Source organism: Astyanax mexicanus, chromosome 1 (assembly GCF_023375975.1).
Source record: "Astyanax mexicanus isolate ESR-SI-001 chromosome 1, AstMex3_surface, whole genome shotgun sequence".
Classification (NCBI taxonomy): Eukaryota; Metazoa; Chordata; class Actinopteri; order Characiformes; family Acestrorhamphidae; genus Astyanax; species Astyanax mexicanus.
In genome coordinates, this window is record NC_064408.1 from 95,479,923 (window position 1) to 95,502,795 (window position 22,873).

The window sequence follows — 22,873 nt, forward strand, 5'->3', positions numbered from 1 at the left end:
AAAATGTCAAACTATTTGTGCTCGTCTGTTCAAATAAAAAAAATGTAAAATATTTTTGCCATACATGTCATAACACCTACAGGGTTCATCCACGTTTTAACCAATATATTTCCATGAATTTTTCATGACTTTTCCATACCTTTAAGGCAAATTTTAAAACATCAGAGCGGACATAGACAATAAAACCAAAAATCAACTAAAACTATAATTATTATTAATTATAGTAGGTCTAAAATGAAATCAGATAAAATGTTGGCACAATGTTTAACAATAAAATGTGTGTGAGATCCTGAGAGCTTCATTGTTCAGGGCTAAATTACTGCATAATCCTGCACCTACTTCAGAAGGGAAGAAGTATACCCGGTCTGAGCCCACAGAGATGCTGATTTTGGTTTCTACACAAAGCATGCAAGTAAAAAGGTTGCTTGGACAATAAATGTTTATCAAAGAAAGTGATTTTAGATTTGATTTATTTTAGCCATATCATGTTGATCAATATGAAGTACAAAAAACATTCATATCAGGGAGAGCAGGATGAGTTGTAACTTTAGTTTTTTGTCATGCCAAAAGTCAGTATATTAATAAACAAAAAAAGTTTTAGGAATATCTTGATAAGAGATGTGAATTTACATAACTCACTAAAGTTTGAAAGTCAATGTAAAATTTTATTTACACTTTCATAAAGTAACAGTGATGACTTTTGCTTATTGACAGAAGCTCCCCTGTTCTACCATAGAAAAGATGGAGACATGAAAAATTTAAACAGAAAATGGCCAAAAGAGTCAACTTCTGTAAAATAAAACTCCCTTTTATGTGTACCAGTTCAGTGGTTTCCTGCTTATAGAATGTTTTAGTATAACAATTAGATTGGGCATTCAGTATACAGTACAATACAACTGTGAGAAATCAAAACAGTAAGGTTGCATAAAATATTTTTATACATTTATGTCATATGTTTTTTTAAAAAATAAAATAATTCTGGTAAAAACATAACAGTATATAATGGTATATTCTTATTGCCAAGTATTTACAGGTCAAAATGAATCATATTATAGTTCAAATAGTTACATACACTCATTACAGAACCTGATATAATGGCAAACTGGGCTTTCAATTATTATAATTGTTTTAATTGTTCTTTTCTTGACACAGAAAATTGGATGACACCACCCCACCTTATCCCCAACTCTGCAGTGGATTCCAAAAGTACTGGATGAAGCATCATCAACACAGGGTAAAAAATATACACACAGCACACAAAATTCGGTCACTCTGTTGCGCTCTGAGTGATCCAGCGAGCTAAGTGCTGCCACTATGATCAGAAGATTGCTGGTTCGAATCCTGTTCATGTAGCTTGACATCAGCAAGCTGAGCCCTGAGAGAGCTCTAGCTCTTGCTCTCTCTCTGGGTGGGTAGATAGCACTCTCTTTCCGCATCACTCCAAAGGGTGATGTGGCTCAGCCTGAGGCATCTGTGAGCTGATGTATCCGAACTGAGTCGCTGCATTTTCCGCCGTGCGCCGTGATGCTACTCAGCAATACTGCATCAACAGCAGTTAGAAAAGTGTCAGTGGCTGATTTCACATGTATCAAAGGAGACACATGCTAGTCTTCACCCTCCTGGTTTTGGGACATCATTGGCCGTGTAAATTGAAATTAAATTATAAAAAAAGAAATTGGCAGAATTGGCAGTGTTCAATTGCAATTTGTTGATTTTCTGGCACAGATCCAACATACATGTAAAGCCCTCATATTTTCAATGGGGTTGACCTAACCATGTCCAAGATTTCACAAAAAATTTGGATTTGTGCTAAAACTTTGAGGTAGCTCTCTTTTATTAATTTACCCACGTTGAGTAAGATACTAGTGTCTGGCAGCAAAACAGCCCAGTGAATGATGCTACTACCAACATGTTAAACTCATGTTAAAATCTCTTTTGCCGTAGGGACATTTATAATACGCAAATATTAGGAGTGATGAAAGCATATTCATAACCTTGGATGTATTATTTCGCACATTTGCTTATTCTGCACTAGAAAAAGAACAGTTGTAAGAAATCACCAAACGCCCATTATTGCCATCACACTGATGTCTATAAGTAAAGTATGTACACTTCTGCCTACACCTGAGAAAACAATCTTAATTTCTGAAGAAATCTTTAAAAAAAAAAAAAAAAAAAAGGAAGAGGCAAGATTTACAGTAGACATTCTATCAAAACTCTTCTCAGCTGTATCGACTGCTTCGACTCCCGTGCCTTGATGAACTGCGACTGTAGGAGCGGTACGATCTGTATGATAAATGCACAGACATGTTTATATATATTTATATATGTATAGAATTTTTATATATATATATATATATATATATATATAAAAAGAAGAAACTTCTAGTAAAATAGTGCATTGATCAGGTCTAACTCACCTGGATCTGCTTTTACTTCGTCTATGGTGCCGCCTTCTGCTCCCACTGCGGCTGCGACTGGAGTAGCTGTCATAAGTGTACGATCTAAATTCCCACAAAACATATGACACAAATTAGCATAAATACACACTGTTTTCTTTAGACTGCAAGCAGGAGAATGCATTGCTTTACTTACCTTGACTTCCGGCGACCCCTGGACCAACTTCTGGAACGACTTCTACTGTAGGTGTGGCTGAAGAAAAAAAAAAAAAAGACAGATGTTGACAACTAAGAGTACATTTATGACTCATTTCTCCCTCTCAAACATCCGTTCCTACAAACGGTACTACTCGTGTTTGCACTATAATATAAGTGAAGATATACAATTTTCACAATCTACAAGCTTAACAGTGTAGAAAAGGGTTGTCATTTAAGTTGTACTCATATAATTAAGTAAAATCAAATATATTGTTGTTTAAAAAGTAATGCTTTAGTGAAAGCTATGAAACATGCAATTCATGCTTAAGATGTGTATCATTCACTTCTGTTATGAAGTCAGTACACATGCAGCTGCAGCCTGAGAGCTTAATTTTGGCCAGCTGCTTTGACCCACTGCCAACATGCCAGCCTGTTTCCTAAGTGACATTTGGTGGTATTGCTGCCACCATCTGGAGTGGAGTGCTATTATACACTTTGTGCATTTTTTACTTATAATATACTATAAGTATATACTATAAATATACTTCAAATATGACTTAACAAATTTGTTAAAAATAATTGTAAAATATATAGTTGTGTTTAATTATATAACAGTATTATATATATATATATATATATATATATATTATAATTCTGTGTGTGTATATATATATATATATATATATATATATATATATATATATATATATATATATATATACATATTATAATTCTGTGTATATATATATATATATATATATATACACACACAATTATAATATTTATAATTGTTATAGAAGTTTGTATGGAATTTCTATGTTTCATTTTGCCCACATTTAAAATGATTCTATTTGAGCAGTTCACCCACAAGCCACAATGCCCACAAGTGTAATCATGTGGTTTAACTTTCTAAGAAAGTAGAGAAGGAGCATAATGTCACGGCTGCTGCAAGGAAGGACGCGAAGAGCGGACGCAGATGCAAGTAATATTTATGTAAAACAGAAAACAAACAAGCAATAAACCAAAAACAGGATCAATCGTACAAACAGAAACATAAAGGCAGCTGAAACAGACGTAAACAATGTACAAGAACTGTCAAACTAACACTGAAGTCACAGGGGCTTAAATACACACACAAGACAGGAAAGGAAACCGGTAACACCTGGGGACTGGTAATGAGCAGGCGGAGCTACAAATAAACAGGTAACTACACAGACGGGAGCATGGTGAAGAACACGGGACAGGGGTGGAGCTTCAAACGAACACAGACAGGCATGTGAAGGAACACTGCACGGAGGGAAAAGATAAACGAACACAGAAACACGAGCACAGAAGGGAGACGACAGGGAATAGGGCAAGGGTGTGACACATAACATCATACTACATTATTTAATAACACTGCTCACACTTACCTACGATAGCTACTACTTCGAGAACGAAAACGGTCTCTACTGTGCTTCCTTCTGCTTCTACTTCTACTGTAGCTTCTGTGTGCACAGAGATGTGAACAATCTTAAAAACAGTTCAGCATAAATGCCAAGAACACATTCTCAGAAGATAAAATATCCTGCATGAACTAAGAACTAAGCACCATATACACCATGATTTGTCCCATGGAAACTTTAAAAAAAGAATAATAAAATGCCTGAGGGGCATCCTGCAATGAATGTGGATGTGATCATTTGTATATTCGCACTGACAATTCTAGCTAGATGCCGCCCGTCACAATCAATCCCATGCACTGCGCTGTCCACTCTGGGTGGTAAGGCCTTCTGTGACATATGTGACATTCCTGGCACACACGTGACACTGTGGATCAAGGACTGTTAAATGCCAACAACTTGAAACTGAATGTTTAATCCATCTGGCACTCACAATCCAGCCTCTCTCAAACTCATTCAAAAATAAATATCAGGTATAAGCGTTTCCAAGCCATCCCCAAACAAACAGCTATTCCATGAATTTTGTTATTGTATTATTTGCATTGTAAGTGAAACAAAACAAAATAAAAAATAAGTTATATAGATATAAAAATACCTGGAAGAATAGCTGAAGCTCCTGGACCTGCTCCTGCTGTATGAATGGGACCTGCCTCTATGTCGGGACCTTGGACTGGTTGTAGAACGGGATTTACTCCGAGAGAGTCTCTGAGATGCAGCTTGCTCTTCTGCTGCAGAAGGAGAATCCTCATCGCTGGAACTGTCCTGATTTCTGGGCCGCTGGTTTAACCGAGCCGTCTTCCGCACCTCGTCGAAAAGTGAGCCTGGACGGACTTTGCTTTTGCTCTTGATTTCAATCTTGAGACCCTGAGTTTTACCCTCAGTTGATAGCTGTGGCTTGTTTATCTTCATAACCAGAGGAACTGCATTAAACGCCTGTACTACAGTTGCACCCTTTAAAGGTTTCCATTTGGTATCACCTGCTAGACCAGCGTTTTCAGACGGTGCTTCTCCTGGTTGGTTGGAATGAGTTAATATAGATGAAACATTAACTGAGGCTTTTTGATCTCTTTGAGGCAGAAGTAAATTGCCATTACTCGCAGTTTTCGTTAATGATGATAATTCAACCACAGAAGGTCCTGATGGTTCTGTGTTGGTCTCTGGCATGTGTTCTGGCGTACATATCTCCATATCATCTTGGTCTGTTAGTCGTTCTTGGGAACAAGATGCAGCATTCGCATTTGACTGTTTCAAACTGATGTGTGGATGGTCGTTTTGTGCCTGGCTTTTTTCCACTCGAGTATTCAGTTTAGTTTGCTGGCTTTTCATCATATTCCTAGAATAATGATCACCTGTAGATGAGTCGTGACCTGCCTTCTCAGAACTCCTCTCAGACACACAGTTCAGCTGCGTGACTTTATCTGATTTTGGTGGCTCGTCCTTGACAGCACTTTTCTGTGCCATGTCCACATTCTTTAACTGAGCGAGCGAATCATCATCCTCCCCTTCTTCACCAAACTCTAGGGGTGGCTGCCAGTGGAACGTTTCTTTTGGCTTCTGGTGCTTCTTCTTGGACTTTTTCGTTTTGGCCTTTGATCGATTAGAGCCAGACCTATCAGAGTTTCTCCTCCTGTGCTTGTGCTTCCGCTTGGTCTTCTTGCTCTTGTGCTTTTCATGCTTTGTATTTTCATTACGATGTTCCTCACTACTTTTTAAATCACCTGGTACCCTAGAGACTTGCCTCAGTTTGTGGAACATAATGGCAGCATCATCGCTTTCAGATTCGGAACTGGCTTCCCCCTCCTCCTTGTCTGACAAACATTTAGTTTCACCAATTGCAGTACTTGATTCTGGCATTTCAGTTTCACTTTCTGATTCCCAACAACGAGCCAAAATCTCCTTCTTTTGGTTTTCAGAAAGTTCTCCTTGGTGATTGAGAGGAATCTGAATAGTACTAGGCTTCCCGCCAGAGGCCTGTTTGCTCAAATTATCACTGTCACTTTCCCATCCAGATCCTGGTTTACTGTTCACGACACCTACAAGCAATGTTTTGTTTTGACTAAAATTCTTTGCTCTCTCTGACAAATGTTCAGGTTTCTTTTCCTGCACTTCTGAACTGTTGTGTCTGGGTCTGGGATGGTTTATGCTACTTTCAGTTCCATCAATTGAATGAAAAGGAGATGCATCTTGTTTGGGATGGATTTGTATGGCATTCTTGGTCCTTTTTTGCTTCTTTTGATAATGACCATGATGCTGTTTCCCCCTCATATCTGAAGTAAATTTTCTATATGAATCATAAGAGTCTGACCTTGTAGAAGAGGAGGAAGAATAGGAAGATCTGTTGTTCAAGCCAGGAGACACTGACCGGGATCTTGAGCGGTTCCTGCTTCTTGACCGGCTAGACGATTGACTCCTGGATGATCCTCTTCGCAGCAGGCTATCCGTTTTTTTGCTGTTAGCACTATACAGCCTAGAACTATTAGGGTCCCTTTGACTTGTAGGTTTCTCCAACTTACTGTGAAACACAGGCTGTGCTTCCCTCTCTAGATTTGTGCCTGGAGTTCGGCCGACTAGATCACGGGAAGGTAAGCCTGTCTTGGTCTTGGTTTCTTCGACACGGACGTAAGAAGGCTTCCAAGGTTTCTGGCCAGGTTTCCATCTAGAAGGTGGTGGGCTGTCACTCAAAGGCAGCACAGAGACCCCCTCAGATGAGGTCGGGGGTGTTTTGCCTTGAGTAGTGTTGGGTATGGGATTGCTAACTTTCTTCATGCTGCCCTCATTCAGCTTTGTTCTTTTAGGAGATCTTGACCTTTTTCTGTAACGTGGTGATTGTGACCTGTACCTGGACCTAGATCTACTCCTGGACTTTGTCCTAAAACTGGAGCTAGAGCGAGATCGGGACCGTGATGTAGTAATGGAGCGTCCAGATCGACTTCGTGACCTAGACCTTGAGGTGGACCTAAACTTACTATCCGATCTTGAGCGACTTCTGGAATAGGATCTGCCCCTTGATCTGGAATAGGACCGTGAATCTCTTGATGAATGTGATGAGGAGCGTCTCCGGTTTGAGCCTGATTCATTAGTTCTATGTGAGTGATGTGAAGTGGAAAAAGAGCGAGAGCGGGAATGTGACCTCCTACCAGGATAGCTAGACGGTCTTGACCTTTTACTAGAGGACACTGATTTCTCATCCTCTGAAGGGGAGGCATCTTTTAATTTGTTCTTTTTATGTTTCTTTGAATGTTTCCGTTTCTTGGCCTTCTTCTTTCGTTTGGCCTTTTTCTTTTCTTTTCTGTGTCGGTGACGCTTGATGGAGTGGTCCGAGGTCTGATCTGAAGAATGTTCTCGGGACCGCGACCTGGTCCGCAACCTGGACCGCGACCTGGACCGTGACCATGGGGTGTCACTTCTGTCATTCCATCTGTTAAACAATTTTCATCAGCAGTGACATTTATTTAATGCAAGAAATAAAAGTGCTTTGAAAACATCTTTTACGTATCTAAGGGACGCATTCTATTAATTTCAATGGAAATAATTAATTCATGCTGGGTTGCATTGCGTTGAACGCAGTCCCGCCCTCCAGCAAAAAAGTTCAGCAGAGCTCAACCTTATTCAAATTAAACCGGCGGCCGCACTGCGTCCAGCCAATCAGGGAACAGCAGGCTACGACTTTACATACAAACGAGCCTCTCACACACAGAGAGCAGGTGCCTTTTAACCATAGAAGAGAAGCTGGAAATTGGCAGAATATGGATTTTTAGAATTATAGATTGTAAAATATGTATATATGTAAAATACTAAATTTATGATTGACTACATCTGTTGCTTTATTTGAATAAAAAATAAACGTCCACGCCCACATGCGCACAGACATCCTGCATAGCGACATGTGTTGAAGAAAAGTGCCAGTGGACAGACACCTTTATAGCGAGTTTGATCTTTAAACAAACAACTTACTCTTCTTTGCTCCATTTCTCTACACTCGGGGGCTGGTAATTCTTGGTTCTCTGCATCTCCTCTTTCCAGTGTGGAGGAGTCTCGCTGCTCCCCCTCTCTTCCTCAGATTCGGACCGAGACTTTTCCAGAGGAGGGGTATGGTATCTCTGAAATAAAGAATCAGACAGTGACTGAATTAGTACCAGCTGTACAGATTGTGACTCTCTTTATTTTCTTACACTTACACATGTCTCCACATAGCTCTCACAAAGGCTCTGATTACCTTGGTTCCAGGGAGTCAACATCATAGGTTTGCATTGTGGAAATAGAAAATTATCCTAATAGTTCAAAACCAGACAGAGGTAAAAATATACAAATAGGAAATAAAAGGCAAATATAGAAACCCAGAAAAACAGACACAGAGAAGTGCATGGTAAGAGTGAGAGAGAGAGAGAGAACATAATAGATTTTACAATCCGTTTAGACTGCAAATTGGATGAAATTCAATAACACAACAACAGCTTTCATTCTTTTTCTGGTTCTCTCATTGCTTTTTTGTGAAAGGTCATACCATGGTTCCCCTGCCTTTGAGCTTCCTCCCAGATTTTGTGACAGCTGGCTTAGGGTCACCGGGGGCTGTAGCTGTCTCTTGCTCAGTCCTAAAATAAAGAAAGATAAAACAAGAGAAGACAAGAGTGAGAGAGCCCCAGAGAGTGCAAGAGAGATTTCACAGTTTTAGCAAGACTTTTCGATTTTAATTATGGCTCTACTGTGACCCTGCTGAGGGTTTCATATTCTAGCCAAACTGAGACCAAGACTCACCCATCAGCTATTCCTTCCTGGGTTGGCATGTCACGACGGAGCAGGAAGCGGTTCTCTGGCACAGGCGGGATCTCCTCTGGTCGAACCACAGGTTTCTCTCTCTTTACATTCTGCTCCTTCCCTCCATCCTCTTCCTCTGCCATGTCCTGCTCAGCAGGGCTGTGAAAGGGCCAAAATAACACGTGAATTCTCTGTGATGCATTAAATTAGCTCCATCACTGACCATTGACAAAAAAAAAAACAAGCAAACAAAAAAAACACAAACCTTCCTTTATTTGTCGTTTTTTCACACCGCTTCTCTTTCCTCCCACCTTCTCTCCTTCGCCTCTTTGGGTGTTTGGAAGCGTTCCTCTTCTTTCGGGGAGTAAAGTTTCTGTTAGATTCCTCTCCAGACTCGAATGAGGTCTGTGAGTCTGAAGAGCTTGCAGAATCATCTTCAGAATAGAAGGCCTTCCTCTTCTTGCCTTCAAGCACTTTAGAACATAAAGACAGGACCAGGGTTATCACAAACACTCAACAATAATTCTAGTATGTTTCAAATACAGACAGCATTTACATAAATACCCCCTCCCCACCACCACCTTTCACCTTCTAGTAAAAATAAATGAAAAAGCCTTTTAGCAAGAGAAATCTATTTTATTCACAATATCATAATTTCACAATAAAAAAAAGCATTGAATGTCATTATTCAACTAATGTACTCAATTAACCATGAAAAAATATAATTAAACAGTAAAAGGTAAAATAATTAATTATTAAACACTGAAAATTTGTAATAACTCATAACTTTACAGACATAAAATTAATTAAAATGTAATACATTTTTAAAGTAAAAAACCAAAACGCTCTAGACTCATCAGAGGCTTCTCACTACATTGTTTTTGCACAACCCTCCTAATCTGTCTGAAGAACATCTGACGGACAAAATTACCATCATTAGCAGATTTTGTTATTAGCTGTCCACAGTCTATCACTCTGACATCAGCGTAGGGTCTGCTGGCTGAGTCAGTCTTCAGGCTCTCGATTCTTTTTATCACTTCAAAACCAGAGATGACCAGCCCGAAGACCACATGGACTCTGCATTTAAACATATGAAACAAGGATTATTTCACAGGTCACGGCATTCAAATCCATGTAAAAAAACAAAAAAAACAAAACAAAACAAACAAACAAAAAAATCTTGACAAACAATAAATCACATAATTGACAATTATAAACGCAAAACAGGGACATGTCTGATATATGGGTATTTGTTAGCAGAGCTCACGTGTTTTCTGACAAGCTTACCCATCAAGATGCGGTGCTGTCTTAGTAGTTCTGAATTTGGGGCAATGCCGTTAAGAAAGCCACATCAGAACAGCCGACACACATGTAAAAAAGAGAGAGAAAGAGGAGAACATTTAAAACTTGTGAAAAACACAAAAGTCTTGTGATTCACGTGCAGTAAATCAATAAGTGGAAAATTGGCTCCACACACAACAGGTATAATAACATCTTTATTCAGAAAGCCAAACATTCACAATCAGCACAGGTTACACAGCATGAAAGTATTTAAGCTTAAAAATTACTCATAGCTAATGATATGCGGTGTAGCTAGACTGGAATGTACAGAGGCATATTTTAATCATTATGCAAAAAAATCATATCCAAACCTCCTTGCAGACACTAGAGGGTAGTGGAAACTTTATTCTATGACATTTCAATTTTTTATCAATTTTTAAATCCAATGCCACTTAAAAGCAAAGGTTATAAAGCTAACAGGCCGGCAGTGATCATAAATAATCACTGCTACTGGAGGAGTCTTAGGAACTGAACTACTTCACCAATTAGGAGGCCTAGTCTCGCACTAACTTTAATATATATATATATATATATATAAATCAGTACAAAAAGGTAAGAGTAACACGTGGCAAACACTAGCTAAAACAATCAGAAAAACAATCAGGAGAGAGAGAAGCACAGCCTTGGAGAGACACTTTACCTTGGTAGAGCAGGATGCTAGAGTTTCTGCAAATTTTACACAAAAACGGCAAGAGAAAAATTGTAACACATTTGTAGGTATAAAAAGGAGACCAAGTAGTTTGTTTTGCAATCAATTTCTAAATACACTGAGAAGGGAAATAGGAGATGAGCATGTTGAGGGCACCTGCATCACACATTAATATCGTATGCAGTGTCTCCAAAATAAATGAGGGTCGAAAAAAACAAAAAGACAGAGGGATAGGGTATTTGGGAAATGGCACAGAGTGAGAAAAATTACAATGATGCTTTTATAATGAGATGAAAGATCGAGTAACTAATCCAGTTACCGTAATCTCTGAACAGACTCTCAAGGCCATTGGGTAATGCTGACTAAAGGAAAATAGGACAAAAAAAAACTTGACCCCAGTTTCAGGAGCCCAGTTTTTTTTAATTGCTCTGTGTGTGATATAACATAATAAGAGCTAATGTGTACACACACATACACACAACTACTTCTACTTCTACTACCAATACTGCACTAAAGAGCTAATTTCTATGAGTGAAAGTGGAATTTTTCATAGCGGGCATAATATCAGTGTGGAAAAAATAATCTGCCATTTAATGCTGACCAGTAAGTCAAATTAAATGATAGGCAGACAGTCTGGTGATGAACATTCACATGAACGATGTTTCAGCCTCACATTTTCTCTCTCACTTTCTCTCTCTCACCCCCTACTAGACGTAAGTCATACTCACATGAAAAACTGAGAACCGTTGGTGTCTTTGCCGCGGTTGGCCATGGACAAGAGGAAGGCTCTGTCATGTTTGAGAATAAAGTTCTCGTCTGTTGGAGAGAGATACGGACAGAGAGAAGACACTGAGTGCTGGCCAACTGTTTTATAACCCAGTGTTCTGTGGAAAGGGATTTAAACAAAGAGCAGTCTTCCCTCTGACATCAGTTTTACTGCAGTCTCCATGACGAAATCTGGCTTAGGTATTTTATAGAAAGGGTGAGCTAGAGTGCTACAGAAAAAAAAAAACTGTGTAGTTCAGAATGAGGCTCTGTAGTAACAGATCATTTTGCATCCTGAAGTGCTGTCAAACACTACATGTAAAAAATAAGGCATACTTTAAAGAAATATTCCAGCATTTTTTAAATATGGTCTGTAACTGCTGCATGTGCATCATACTGTTAAATACTGATGTCTATCATTTTTTCAACACATTTCCAATACATTGCTTTAAAATGACCAGAAAACACTTAAAAACACATTATAACAAGCCACAGGACATACTGGCTGAAATACAGTTTAGCCATATATCAAGAATTTAAAACTCTAACCTCCATATTTAGAGAACTGCCACATGCCATGGAAATGTGTGCTAAATGCTAGCTAATTACACTGAGAGAACACTGTGAAACACTGCAGAAAACGGTGCCCGCAAGTGCTAGTTGCTAGGCTAAAAGCAAGCTAACCTTACTGAGAGAACAGGAACTCTATCTGGTATAACTGTATATATTTCTTATACATTTGTATATATTTTATAACTTTCTATATCCAATGTTACAGTGCTATGCTAGGCAGTGTAGAAATTTATCAGCTCACCATTTGCATAAAAATAACAGGGCTATAAAACCGACTGGCTTACCCCAACCAAATTTACATGTCTAGTATTAGTACATAAATGAGAAACTTAAAACAGCGGTTTAATGTATCTTGTGGCGATTTCAAGAAAAAAGCTTGGTTTGTTATGGTTATGGTTTGCTAACCACAAACAAACAGTCAGAGCCTGCGAAAACTAACTACACTGATACTAAAGTACGGCAGAAAAGTATTCAGAATTGCAGTTCTATCATAGAACTCTTCATCTACAAAAATGTTTACCATAAACATCCTGGTCAGACTTCAAATATGTTTAAATTCTAGTCCTTACCCTTCAACATATATATATATATTTACTGGGCAATTACATACAAATGCAGCAGAAGGATTTCATCAAAAACTGCTGGAGTATTCCTTTACATGCCATGGTAAAAAATAAAATCTAAAATTAAAGACTTAACCATTGATTTATGCAAGAACAGTGTACAAAGAACTAATCTAAAAACTAGTCTAACCAAAAATGTCAAATCAAACTGAAGAGCAGGAGACTCGTGAGTGCACTGTGGACACTTAAACCCTTGGTCAAATTACGGAGGGAGGGAGGGGAGACAGTGTTTAGATTGTGTTACTGCACTGTGCACATCTCTTACCTTTCCATTTTGCAAAAGACCACACTCTCTATAAATAAAAAAATATGTTGAAAAATTTAGGCAGGAAGAGTCTGAATTTTTCAATAAAGAAATATTCCTAACCTCCATGCTGAGTCAGAGAGAAACCCATTGTAATAATTTCAGAAACAGAAAGTCAGTAAAAAAAAAAACAAACAAAAAAAAAAACAAAATCTACAGAAATAGAACTAATGTATAAAAATATACATGCGTAAACTTAACCTGCTCATGCAACCTCTCGGTCATGCAGTAGATAAAAAAAATAAAAAAAAAAACACTTCTTTTTTTTAAGTTATAAGGTGGGGATTTATAGGGTGTTGAAGCTGTTTACCTTCAAAGTAGCCACCGAATATGGACTCTCCTCCTCTTCCATTGCCTGAGGAAACCAAAACAACCAACAACATAAATATTTGTGACATTTGGATTCAGTTCTGAGTCTCTATCTGGAGGTAAAACAGTTTTATCTAATTAATAAAGCAACAATTTAAAATAGACTGCTAATGTTTAAATGATTAAATTTACCTTCAGTGAAATCTCCCCCTTGGATCATGAAGTTCTTAACTACCCGATGGAATGTAGAGCCTTTGAAGCACAGTTTTTTTCCTGTACTTTTTCCAGTGCCTTTTTCACCTGCAAACAAGTTAAATAATTACAATAATTATAGCAATCATTATTCAGAAATTTCTATTCTATTAGGATAACAAACTTCCAAAATTAGAGGTTCTGTTTCATAAAATGTCAATGTAAAAACACACATTACTACAATCATATATCTTACAATACATTTTTTACTTACTTACTTGGACTGAAAAAGTATTTCAAAATATTTTTGAAAAAAAAAAGAAGAAAATGCATATAAATGTAAGTTGAGGTCAGTCTTCTACTGTTGGAAAGAGCAGCGGGGCAATTTGAAATATTGGCAACTTAAAGTTCATGAATATTGGCTTATAAAATTGAAAGTTATAAAACTATATATATATATAAATGAAAAAGGAATCAGTAACATAAGAAAAACATGAGCCACAAAATTGTAGGTAGCTTCACCACCAGAAGTGAATTAATTAAGAATATTATTAAAGACGATAATTTAAGTGATTCTTTACAAGCCCTTCTGGCTTTATTGTACTTTCCCTGCACTTTTATTATTACTTTTTGTATTTACTCTGTCTTTATGTATTGTGCATAGAAAAAAAATAAAAAAGTGACAATTATCTGCCCAGCAGTTTAATTAAAACTATACATAAATAATATGGAAATATATACCTTAAATCATAAATATATACCGGTAATAAACTATCAAATCACACAAATGTATTTCTAGTCTTTAAAAACCAGTCAAAGTATTTTTATATTAGTTAGACAGGCAATTAGCTAGAAAATGTACTGATTTTTATTCCATTTCAATTAAAACATCCAGGATAAAGAACAAGACAGATATCATAACTCCAGCTTCTCTCTCTGAGCTGTCTTCATACCACTCACAACTGCTCAAGATGCAACACATATTGTGTTACTTTGCTCAGCAGGAGGTTTTTAGTGTGAACATTTCTGCAGTCCATACTGCTGTGCAGGTCTCAATCAGCAATCTGCCTGTGCTCATCTAGATATTATGTTTCATGGGAATGCATTCTACAGTGAGGGGAGGACTATTATAATGACTTCATTATAAATTTAAAGCTAGAAGCTTTACATGTTTCCCAGCCTGTCTATTCTCATTTTTTAAAGATCTTGTATCCTTCATTTTTTCTGTATTTTATTGTTGTTCCTCTACTTATGTCCATTTTTTGGATTAAGCGTGTTTTTCTTTTTCAAAAACAATGATAAATAACTTTTATGTAAACTTGTTCCAATCTCCACATCTTTTAAAATCACAGGATTTTATAGTTACAGTGTCTTTAAAACGTATATGTAAATAATGTCTGTGCTGATTAGCTGCACTTGTGGTCATAAGCCTTATTCAAACAGAGGTCTGGATTGAGAAAATGTAAATATTCAGGCTACACTGAGGTTGCGTTAATTAATAACACAATAATAAGATTTTTACAAAGGCAATTATCACATAAAAGCGTAGTCATCCATGCACATGTATTTGAAGACAAATGAAGAATGCATTTGATTGACTTGCATTTGAACAGTATACTGATACTTACCAGTACATAAGCAGAGGAAATTTTTGCTGGTCTTTGGACAAACGTCTGAGAACAGCTGAAAGACAATGCGTCCAACTAGAACAAAAGAAATAAAAACAAAAAGGTTTAGATACTTTTTTTAACAGGCCGTGTGCATTTCTTTTCATAGACTACACGTGTTAAATGATAGCACTGATTAAAATAAGCCTTTACTACGGTGACTGGCGTCATATGTCATTTCAGGTTACAGCTGTTAAGTGTGTTTCAGTGTGGCGACACGGGCAACACCCACTATTGCCACTTCGGAAGGTGGGTATTCGAATTACAAAGGTCATTCCATGTTAAATCACAGAGGCTCAACACCACCCATCAGAGGCCTTCAGGCCATGACATGATTGGATATGTTAAAAGTGCCATTTGCTTAGTGGTTAAAAAGAAAAAGTGAGATTTTAACATGTTTTTTGTTTACACTCATTTAAAAACATTGTTTTTGTGTTTTAATAGATTAATGAATCACAATGATGAATTTTACCAGCAGCATGACTGACATGGTCCAAATCCAAACCAAAGTAATTCGGTTGCTAAAACCACAATGGCAATTATTCCTCTATTATATAGAACCCTGTGTGACTTGACATAAAAATACATTTCTACACACAAAAAAAACTGAAATGATTTAGGACTACACAATTTATCATACACTTATTAAAAAGACTTACAAATAAGAATTTGCAAGCAGGTTAACATAGTGACATGGGAGCATGGTAAGGTTATATGTTAAAAAGAACCAATGCTCACTGTCAATAAAGGGATGTCCAATAACAAATTATACTGTTAACATTAAGCGAAGGAAATTGCACCTGCATCATTTATATTATAAAAAGTTTGTATAGTAGCATTTTTGATGTAAAAATAAATTAGTTAAAAGCTTTAAAAAATACACTCGTAAGGCAATTAAGTCGAATTTAGAAAAGATAGATATGTCCTGAAAGTTCTGTAGATAACTTTGTTGATGGTTAAAATAAAGATAATAATCACAATGTATTGATAACTTGACAGAAGTCTATATTGAATAAATAGTTACTGCAAAATACACTAAACCTTTTTATTAACATGAATAATTGAACAGAGGAGAAGTACATGAAAAATAATGGCTATAGGCATTGACCCAAAATGTCCACAACTTTTGAGAGTAAAGCACTTTGTACATGAGAACAATAGGATGTTGTCTAGACTTCAAAAGAACCGAGCAGAAAATAATGTACATAATTAGCAGCTCTCTGTGGAAAAGCCTAGACGTTAATTCAGCACCTCTGTGGTTAAAACAGTATTAAGCACACGCTGTGGCTTCAGACTTTACTGTGATGCTCATGCAACAGCCTCTGTTTGTTGCTTGAGTACATCAGTGCAGTCAGGTATGAACTGGTCAGAAAAAGCTTTGGACAAACAGTCAGGCCTCAGCGTGTGGCATTTTAGGTAAGTGTATCACCAAATCCCTGCAGCATTTGGCCGAGCATACAACTGCCCTGAGCTAAACAGTGTACTTTTGGTGAAAAGTTTTTTTTTTCTTATATATAGAAACGTTATCATGTTGGCTTTAAAAATTAAAAAGTACCATCTCTCACTGGACTAAAAAAAGGGTACCCAGTAACGAATTACAAAAATAACATTAAGCGCAGGAAATTGCACATGCAATATACATAAATTGCACTTGCATATACATATATAACACTACAGAGTTTACAGGTGAAGTTACCTGTACTTACACAAAAGCAAATCTGATTAAATAAGCCCTTTGAATAACACATTTTAAAGTATTAAAGTGTATTTTAAACTAATATATAACAAATCTTCAAAATGTCAACAAAAGAAGTAAGTAGGTCACATGCATTTTTATGGGTCCATCAATCATGACATTGACAGAATATGAAGAACTGATTTTTTTTTTCTTTTTTTCTTTTTTTTTCTTTCTAAAAGTGAACATAATTTCTGTGACAATATTTTTGGCTATTGAAATTATTTTAAATCAAGTCACTGCAGCTAATATAATTCATGACGTGTATTATTAATATTAATATTAATGGACATGAAGTACATCTGGCTCACAAATTATTGCTTGCAGTCAGTATGTTTTAAAAAGTATGTAACTATAATTTACATTATTCTATATAGACTCTAAATACCTACTTGCATTGCAAAAAAAATTTGTTTTCCCCAGAATTCCCATATTGGTGCAACAGTAATTATGAAAAAATACACCTAGCTTGTTGACACACTAAAACAGACTAAAGTACTCTGTACATAAGAAAACATTTTTATTCTGTTTGCAGATAATTTTGCATCCTTAAAGAAAAATCAAGAACTAACAAAAATAGTCTTAAAATATCTTTACAATATTGATATAATGTTATAACTGACTAGATTTATGATCATATTACGAGATATTTTGTCTTGTTCTTTAGTCTATATGTATAAACATCAACAACAATCCGGAGTGTAATAACTGCTTACCTGGCTCTCTGTTGATCTCCACATCAAAGTAGCACTGAGGCCGATCTTTCACCCCCATTCTGAGCGGTGTGGGCTGCCTACAGGCTACTGTCAAACAGAAGAGAAAAATAAGTGTTAAAAATGTTTCTCCCAACAGGAGTTTGAAGCTTCTGGTCTTCCAGTAAAAACAGTGTGCCTTCAGATCAGGAGCGTGCCTGAGGGAGTGGCTGTAGTGATGCAAAGGGAGCAGATTGAGATCGGGGAAGTGTCTCTCCGTCCACCAATGAAATGCAAATCCACATGCACAGCACTGTGAACATGGCACCCACCCCCTCGGCTAAATGTCGCTCTCTCAGACAGCCCCCTGCTGCCTCTTATGATGAGCTGAGGTACAGAGTGAGCAGATACACGTTTCTGTGCTGTTAAACTGGAAACTCAGTTTTAAAACACTCTATAAAAGCCCTGTGTGGCGTCTCTAAAGGCCATCTGCAAATAAAAAAGCACCATGTTTACATACAGAGAAGACTGCTCTCACATGTGGACCTGCAAACACAGAGCAGCAACAGACTAAACACAGAGGCTCCCAAAAGGGGGGAAGAAAACAGACAAGGGCATTGAACATATCCATTTTAATTTCAAATCTGTATGTTCTTTATTTCTGTATTTCTATATTTACATATTTTCTTGCACTGGTGATAATGCAGCAAATAAAGCTAATGAAGCTAGTGCAGCTAATGAATACTGGTGCTAATACCACAACATTTAGCACTGTGTATTGACCTGTCACAAACCTCACATTTTAGCTGCTCATTTAATTTCCACATAAATAATTTGCTAACTAATAATATAACCACCATTTTGGATTAAATTCTGAACTAAAATGTAAACCTACATACGTTTTTTTTGCACTGGTGATAATGTAGCAAATGAAGCTAATGAAGCTAGTGCAGCTAATGAATACTGGTGCTTATACCAAAACATTTAGCACTGTGTGTAGGCCTGTCACAACACAAAAATGTTAACTGCTCATTTAATTTCCAAATAAATGATTCGATAACTAATGATATAACCAACATTTTGGATTAAATTCTATACTAAAGTGTAACCTTACATTGGCCAAATCAGCTAACAATGCTTTATAGCTATGTTTACTTAGCAACTTATACCAAGGACTGTTGTGTACATAAATGTTTGCTTAATTTTCTACCGTCACTGAAAATCAGGATATGAGAGGATATGAGAATCTAGCAAAGGTTCCATTTTAAAAAAATATATAAAACTATAAGCTAAAATTTTAAACATGCACAAAATACCAAAATTAGCTATGTAGCTAATTAATAACAAATGTATTGCCCTCACAATGTATAACAGCAGCACCGTTTTTTAAATAACTATAAACAACATGCATTTACCACTTTCTTTTATTTTTTGCGCACTCGCAAACACACCCACACACCCACACACACAATCAGACTGTGTGCCTGTGATTATCTAATGTACGTAAACTGCATTTTAAATCACATTGTGATGAATCTCAAAAAGTAAAGGAAAACAAGCAAAAACACTGCTAAAGAAACAAACTTCACACACCAAACATGTATTGTCTTGTCAACTGCATTCACAACAAAATGAAACTATGCAAATATCTCTTTTTTCAGTTTCATTTCTTAAAGTGTCAGCAGCAGCAGTTACTCGGCAATTATTAGCAGCATTATTAGCAGCAGTGAGCAGTGAGGTAAGTGTGAGTAAGAGATCAACTGTGCAAGCAATCCACATCGCAGGGCATAGTACAGTCTAAAGTTGCCATTAAAGATAATATGACAGGTGCTTCGCTGATGTTATTGCATCTGATTTTCACACTGGCTTTCAGGACCCTGCTGGATTTGCTTGGAGAGGTATGCACGCCAGCTGGTTCAGCGAGTGAGAACAGGACAGGCGGTCCGTCTGAGCAAATGCCAAATGTCAGGAGGAAGTGTCATGGAAAAAGAGGATGTAAGAGACCAGGCTTGTTTCTACACTTTCGTGACAGGAATGCTCATGCTGCTTGATGTGCTATACACAAAAAATTAAAGACACAATCTTACCTTCCTACCTTTAAATTTATACTTTAGATCTAAATTAAGCAACTACAATTGCCTTAAACAACCTGTCCTAAGCTCTTGTGTTGAGAGCAGTGTCTCTGCTAAGACTTTTTTTTTTTTAGGCTAAACAGCTTGCGTTACTCAAGACTCAGGTAAGTGTGATCCAAATGAAGGACATATTTGCCTTAGAACAGGTTCACACAGTTAAATACAACAAACGCATGTGACTCCAAAACTCAAAATGCAACTCTAAAACGCAATACATAATAATGTTTGAAAAAGCAGTGTAATGATTAATCATGAAGTATTAAGTAATTTATGCTCCCTTTAAGCGTATGAAAATATACATAGCAAAGCTCCTAATAATGTACTTTATACTAAAACATGACAAAGACTGTTGTTTTAATAGCGGTTATGAAAATGTTCCGCCATAAATTGCTTTTCTGCTACAATTCCTTCTTGTGCTTAGTTTTCGACTGAACTCCTAGCTATACTGCCACCACAGTTTCCTGTGGTGCTCCACTATGCTGGCCATATCCACAATCTTTTTCAAAGCTTTTGTTTACAGATATAGACTAAATAAAAGCTCTAAAGGAGTACAAACAGAAGGCTCGATCCGTATCTATAACACTGAGTATAAATTAGTCTTATGGCTGTTCACACCTTGCTGCATCTACATGGTTCCTATGATCAACTACTTTTTACAAAAGTGCAACTGGAATGTGCTTTTACGTCCAGATAAGCAGTTGGGTAAACAGAAGTGCATATACAGTAATAACAGTATTTATTATCTGGATATTAGTGTGTGAATGTGTTTATTTACTGGATGAAAGTTTTAGCGTGTGTTCCCTTGCAGTTGCTGATGAAGCCATTACAAGAAAATAATTACCGTGTACTGTTTCAGCAAATTGAGGAAACCCATCCCGTTCCTCGAAACCCTTTACGATCTCACAAGCCACTGGCCTTTTGGCAGGGTAGAATGTTGGCAACTGAGTGCCCTCAGCTGAATGTCTGATGTGTTGTATGAGCGGGAATGACTGATATTCTGTTTCTGTGAACCAAAACAACTCTTTCCCACCAGTCTCGACTTCTCTGTTTTGGAGGAATGTCCTCTGAACAGTAGTTGCACTGATCACTGAAATACAAAGCCTTCTCCTCAGCTGACACAGATTATTTGCTGTTTGTTTTTTTTGTAGGTTTGACAGAATGTAGTACTGCAGTAGTGGCAGGGAGAAAATGTGCTCTTTACAGAGTCACTTACAAAAAGTAAAACAGAAAGTAAAACCAAATCTCATCTGCTCACATTGAAGACACATTTAATTAAAAAATTAAAACAGAATCCATGCAAAGTGTATTCTGGTGCTGTCCAGATACTAAGCAGACATTAATGTAAAATGATGTAGCAATGTAAATTACCAGTCAAAAGTTTGGACACATCTCTTCTCATTTAGCATGTTTTCTTACTTTTTAAATAAATCTGAGGACAGATCTGTACATTCACCTGAAATAGTTTACTCAGCATCTTGAAGGAGTTCCTGGAGGTGCTGAACAACAGTTGCGGCTTTTCCTTCGCACTGTACCCCAAATCAACTTTGAAAGAGAAGGTGTGCCTAAACTTTTGACTGGTAGTACTGTATGTGTCTGGCAGAAACTTGTGATTAGTGCTGTGCGCTAAAACGATAACAATAATTATAGAGTTATGTCAGGTTAGGTTGACGCCCACTGTTGATTTGGAACTGACCAAAGAATTTAGTTCTCTGTTTACTTTGTTATTCTGTAACATTTGATCTTTGAATAAAAGCATTTGAGTGTTATATTTTCATTTATTTGTTTGTTTATACAGTTATCTAAACGCTCTAATGTTCATTTGTCAAGTTCTGACTAAACAAAATTTTAACTAATTTTTTTGATAACTCCCTTATTCTTTCACTTGTGAGTAAAAAGAAACACATCGTTATACATATTGATATTATCTGATATGGAAAACTATATCGTACATAAGATCCCCCCCCCCCCCCATATCGCCCAGCCCTACTCGTGACGCATAAAACCAACTGTATACTACACATTTGTTTTTACCATTTTCCATATAATTACAAAAACTTTACAATTTGAAGGTCCTGAAATGTAACGTATTGCAGCAAGTGATTTAAAAATAAAGGAGCCTCTGATACTAAATATATACTCTAGAAAAAGTGACCAGCATATTTCCATACAAGAATAATATTTTAAGAATATAAGAATTTAAGAATTACCCTAATATAGGCCATTCATGATAATTACATTATCGTACAATAAACAGACATGCCCTCAATAACATTTGATAATCATGATATCATTTTGCTGTTGTGTATTTATTTGTGTTTGTTCATATATACCTCAGTGAACAGTATTTTAGCCAATCATTTAGTGACCAATGCCCCAATAATTGCGACTCCATTCACACGATGTGAGACTAAAGTAGATGAAATTAGAATTAAAATTAGAAATTAGAATAGAATTAAAATAAAATACTATTTTAAAAAATGTAATAATAATGTAATAAACACAGAAAAAATATTATGATAATAAATGTTACAGAGTCCAGGACTAGCTGTGCTCTGCATCATGTCAGTAGCCAGCTAGCGTAAGCTAAGTTAGTGTTAGAGGTTTATCAGTCTAGCTAATATAAACTAGATATTCAGCTAGATAACGCTAGCTGATCATCTAATAAACATCCTGACTCTGCGTGTAGCTTATGTAATTAGTTAACTAGCTATCTAATCGCATCATCGATTAAAGTCCTCCAGGACACGCAGATTTAGCTAAAGGTATCTTACACCAGGAAACCAGCGTAGCTATGTTAACTAGCTAGTTAGCCACAGCAACCAGTGTGATAAACTAGCCAGGTTAGCTAGCTAATCTAGCTACGCGTTTCTTACCTAAAGGCACTTTGTCTACAACAAAGCTCCCACTGTTTGACTGATCACAGCTATACCACAGCCAGCCAACCACGTATAATATTTATATCAGCATTTATCTAATGATATAACAGCGGTTTATTACCTGGCTAGCTGACCGCGGTCCCACCAGCAAGACTTCGCTGTTGCTCTAAACCAAAGACGCTGTAGAGAAGACAACACCCACTTTACAATCGCTTCCAGAT

General features: G+C 36.9%; 1 protein-coding gene across 2 annotated transcripts; it reads right to left on the reverse strand.

The window, feature by feature from the left end:
• Positions 1 to 453: 453 nt before the first annotated feature.
• Positions 454 to 22,860, reverse strand: nktr (natural killer cell triggering receptor). 2 transcript variants are annotated; one of them, XM_049486004.1, is made up of 17 exons: positions 22,774 to 22,860; positions 17,669 to 17,755; positions 15,179 to 15,253; positions 13,551 to 13,658; positions 13,360 to 13,404; positions 11,513 to 11,600; positions 10,082 to 10,111; positions 9,726 to 9,871; positions 9,060 to 9,267; positions 8,795 to 8,953; positions 8,544 to 8,631; positions 7,994 to 8,139; positions 4,635 to 7,457; positions 4,010 to 4,084; positions 2,596 to 2,652; positions 2,421 to 2,504; positions 454 to 2,286 (listed from the first exon to the last, which is right to left on the reverse strand). In XM_049486004.1, the coding sequence occupies exons 2-17, from the start codon at positions 17,724 to 17,726 to the stop codon at positions 2,223 to 2,225; spliced, it is 4,254 nt and encodes a 1,417-aa protein (XP_049341961.1). In that variant the 5' UTR covers positions 17,727 to 17,755; positions 22,774 to 22,860; the 3' UTR covers positions 454 to 2,222. The 2 variants fall into 2 exon arrangements, with proteins under 2 accessions (XP_049341961.1, XP_049341962.1); XM_049486005.1 differs by lacking the exons at positions 15,179 to 15,253; positions 17,669 to 17,755; positions 22,774 to 22,860 and adding an exon at positions 13,011 to 13,038.
• Between the last annotated feature and the right edge of the window lie 13 nt (positions 22,861 to 22,873).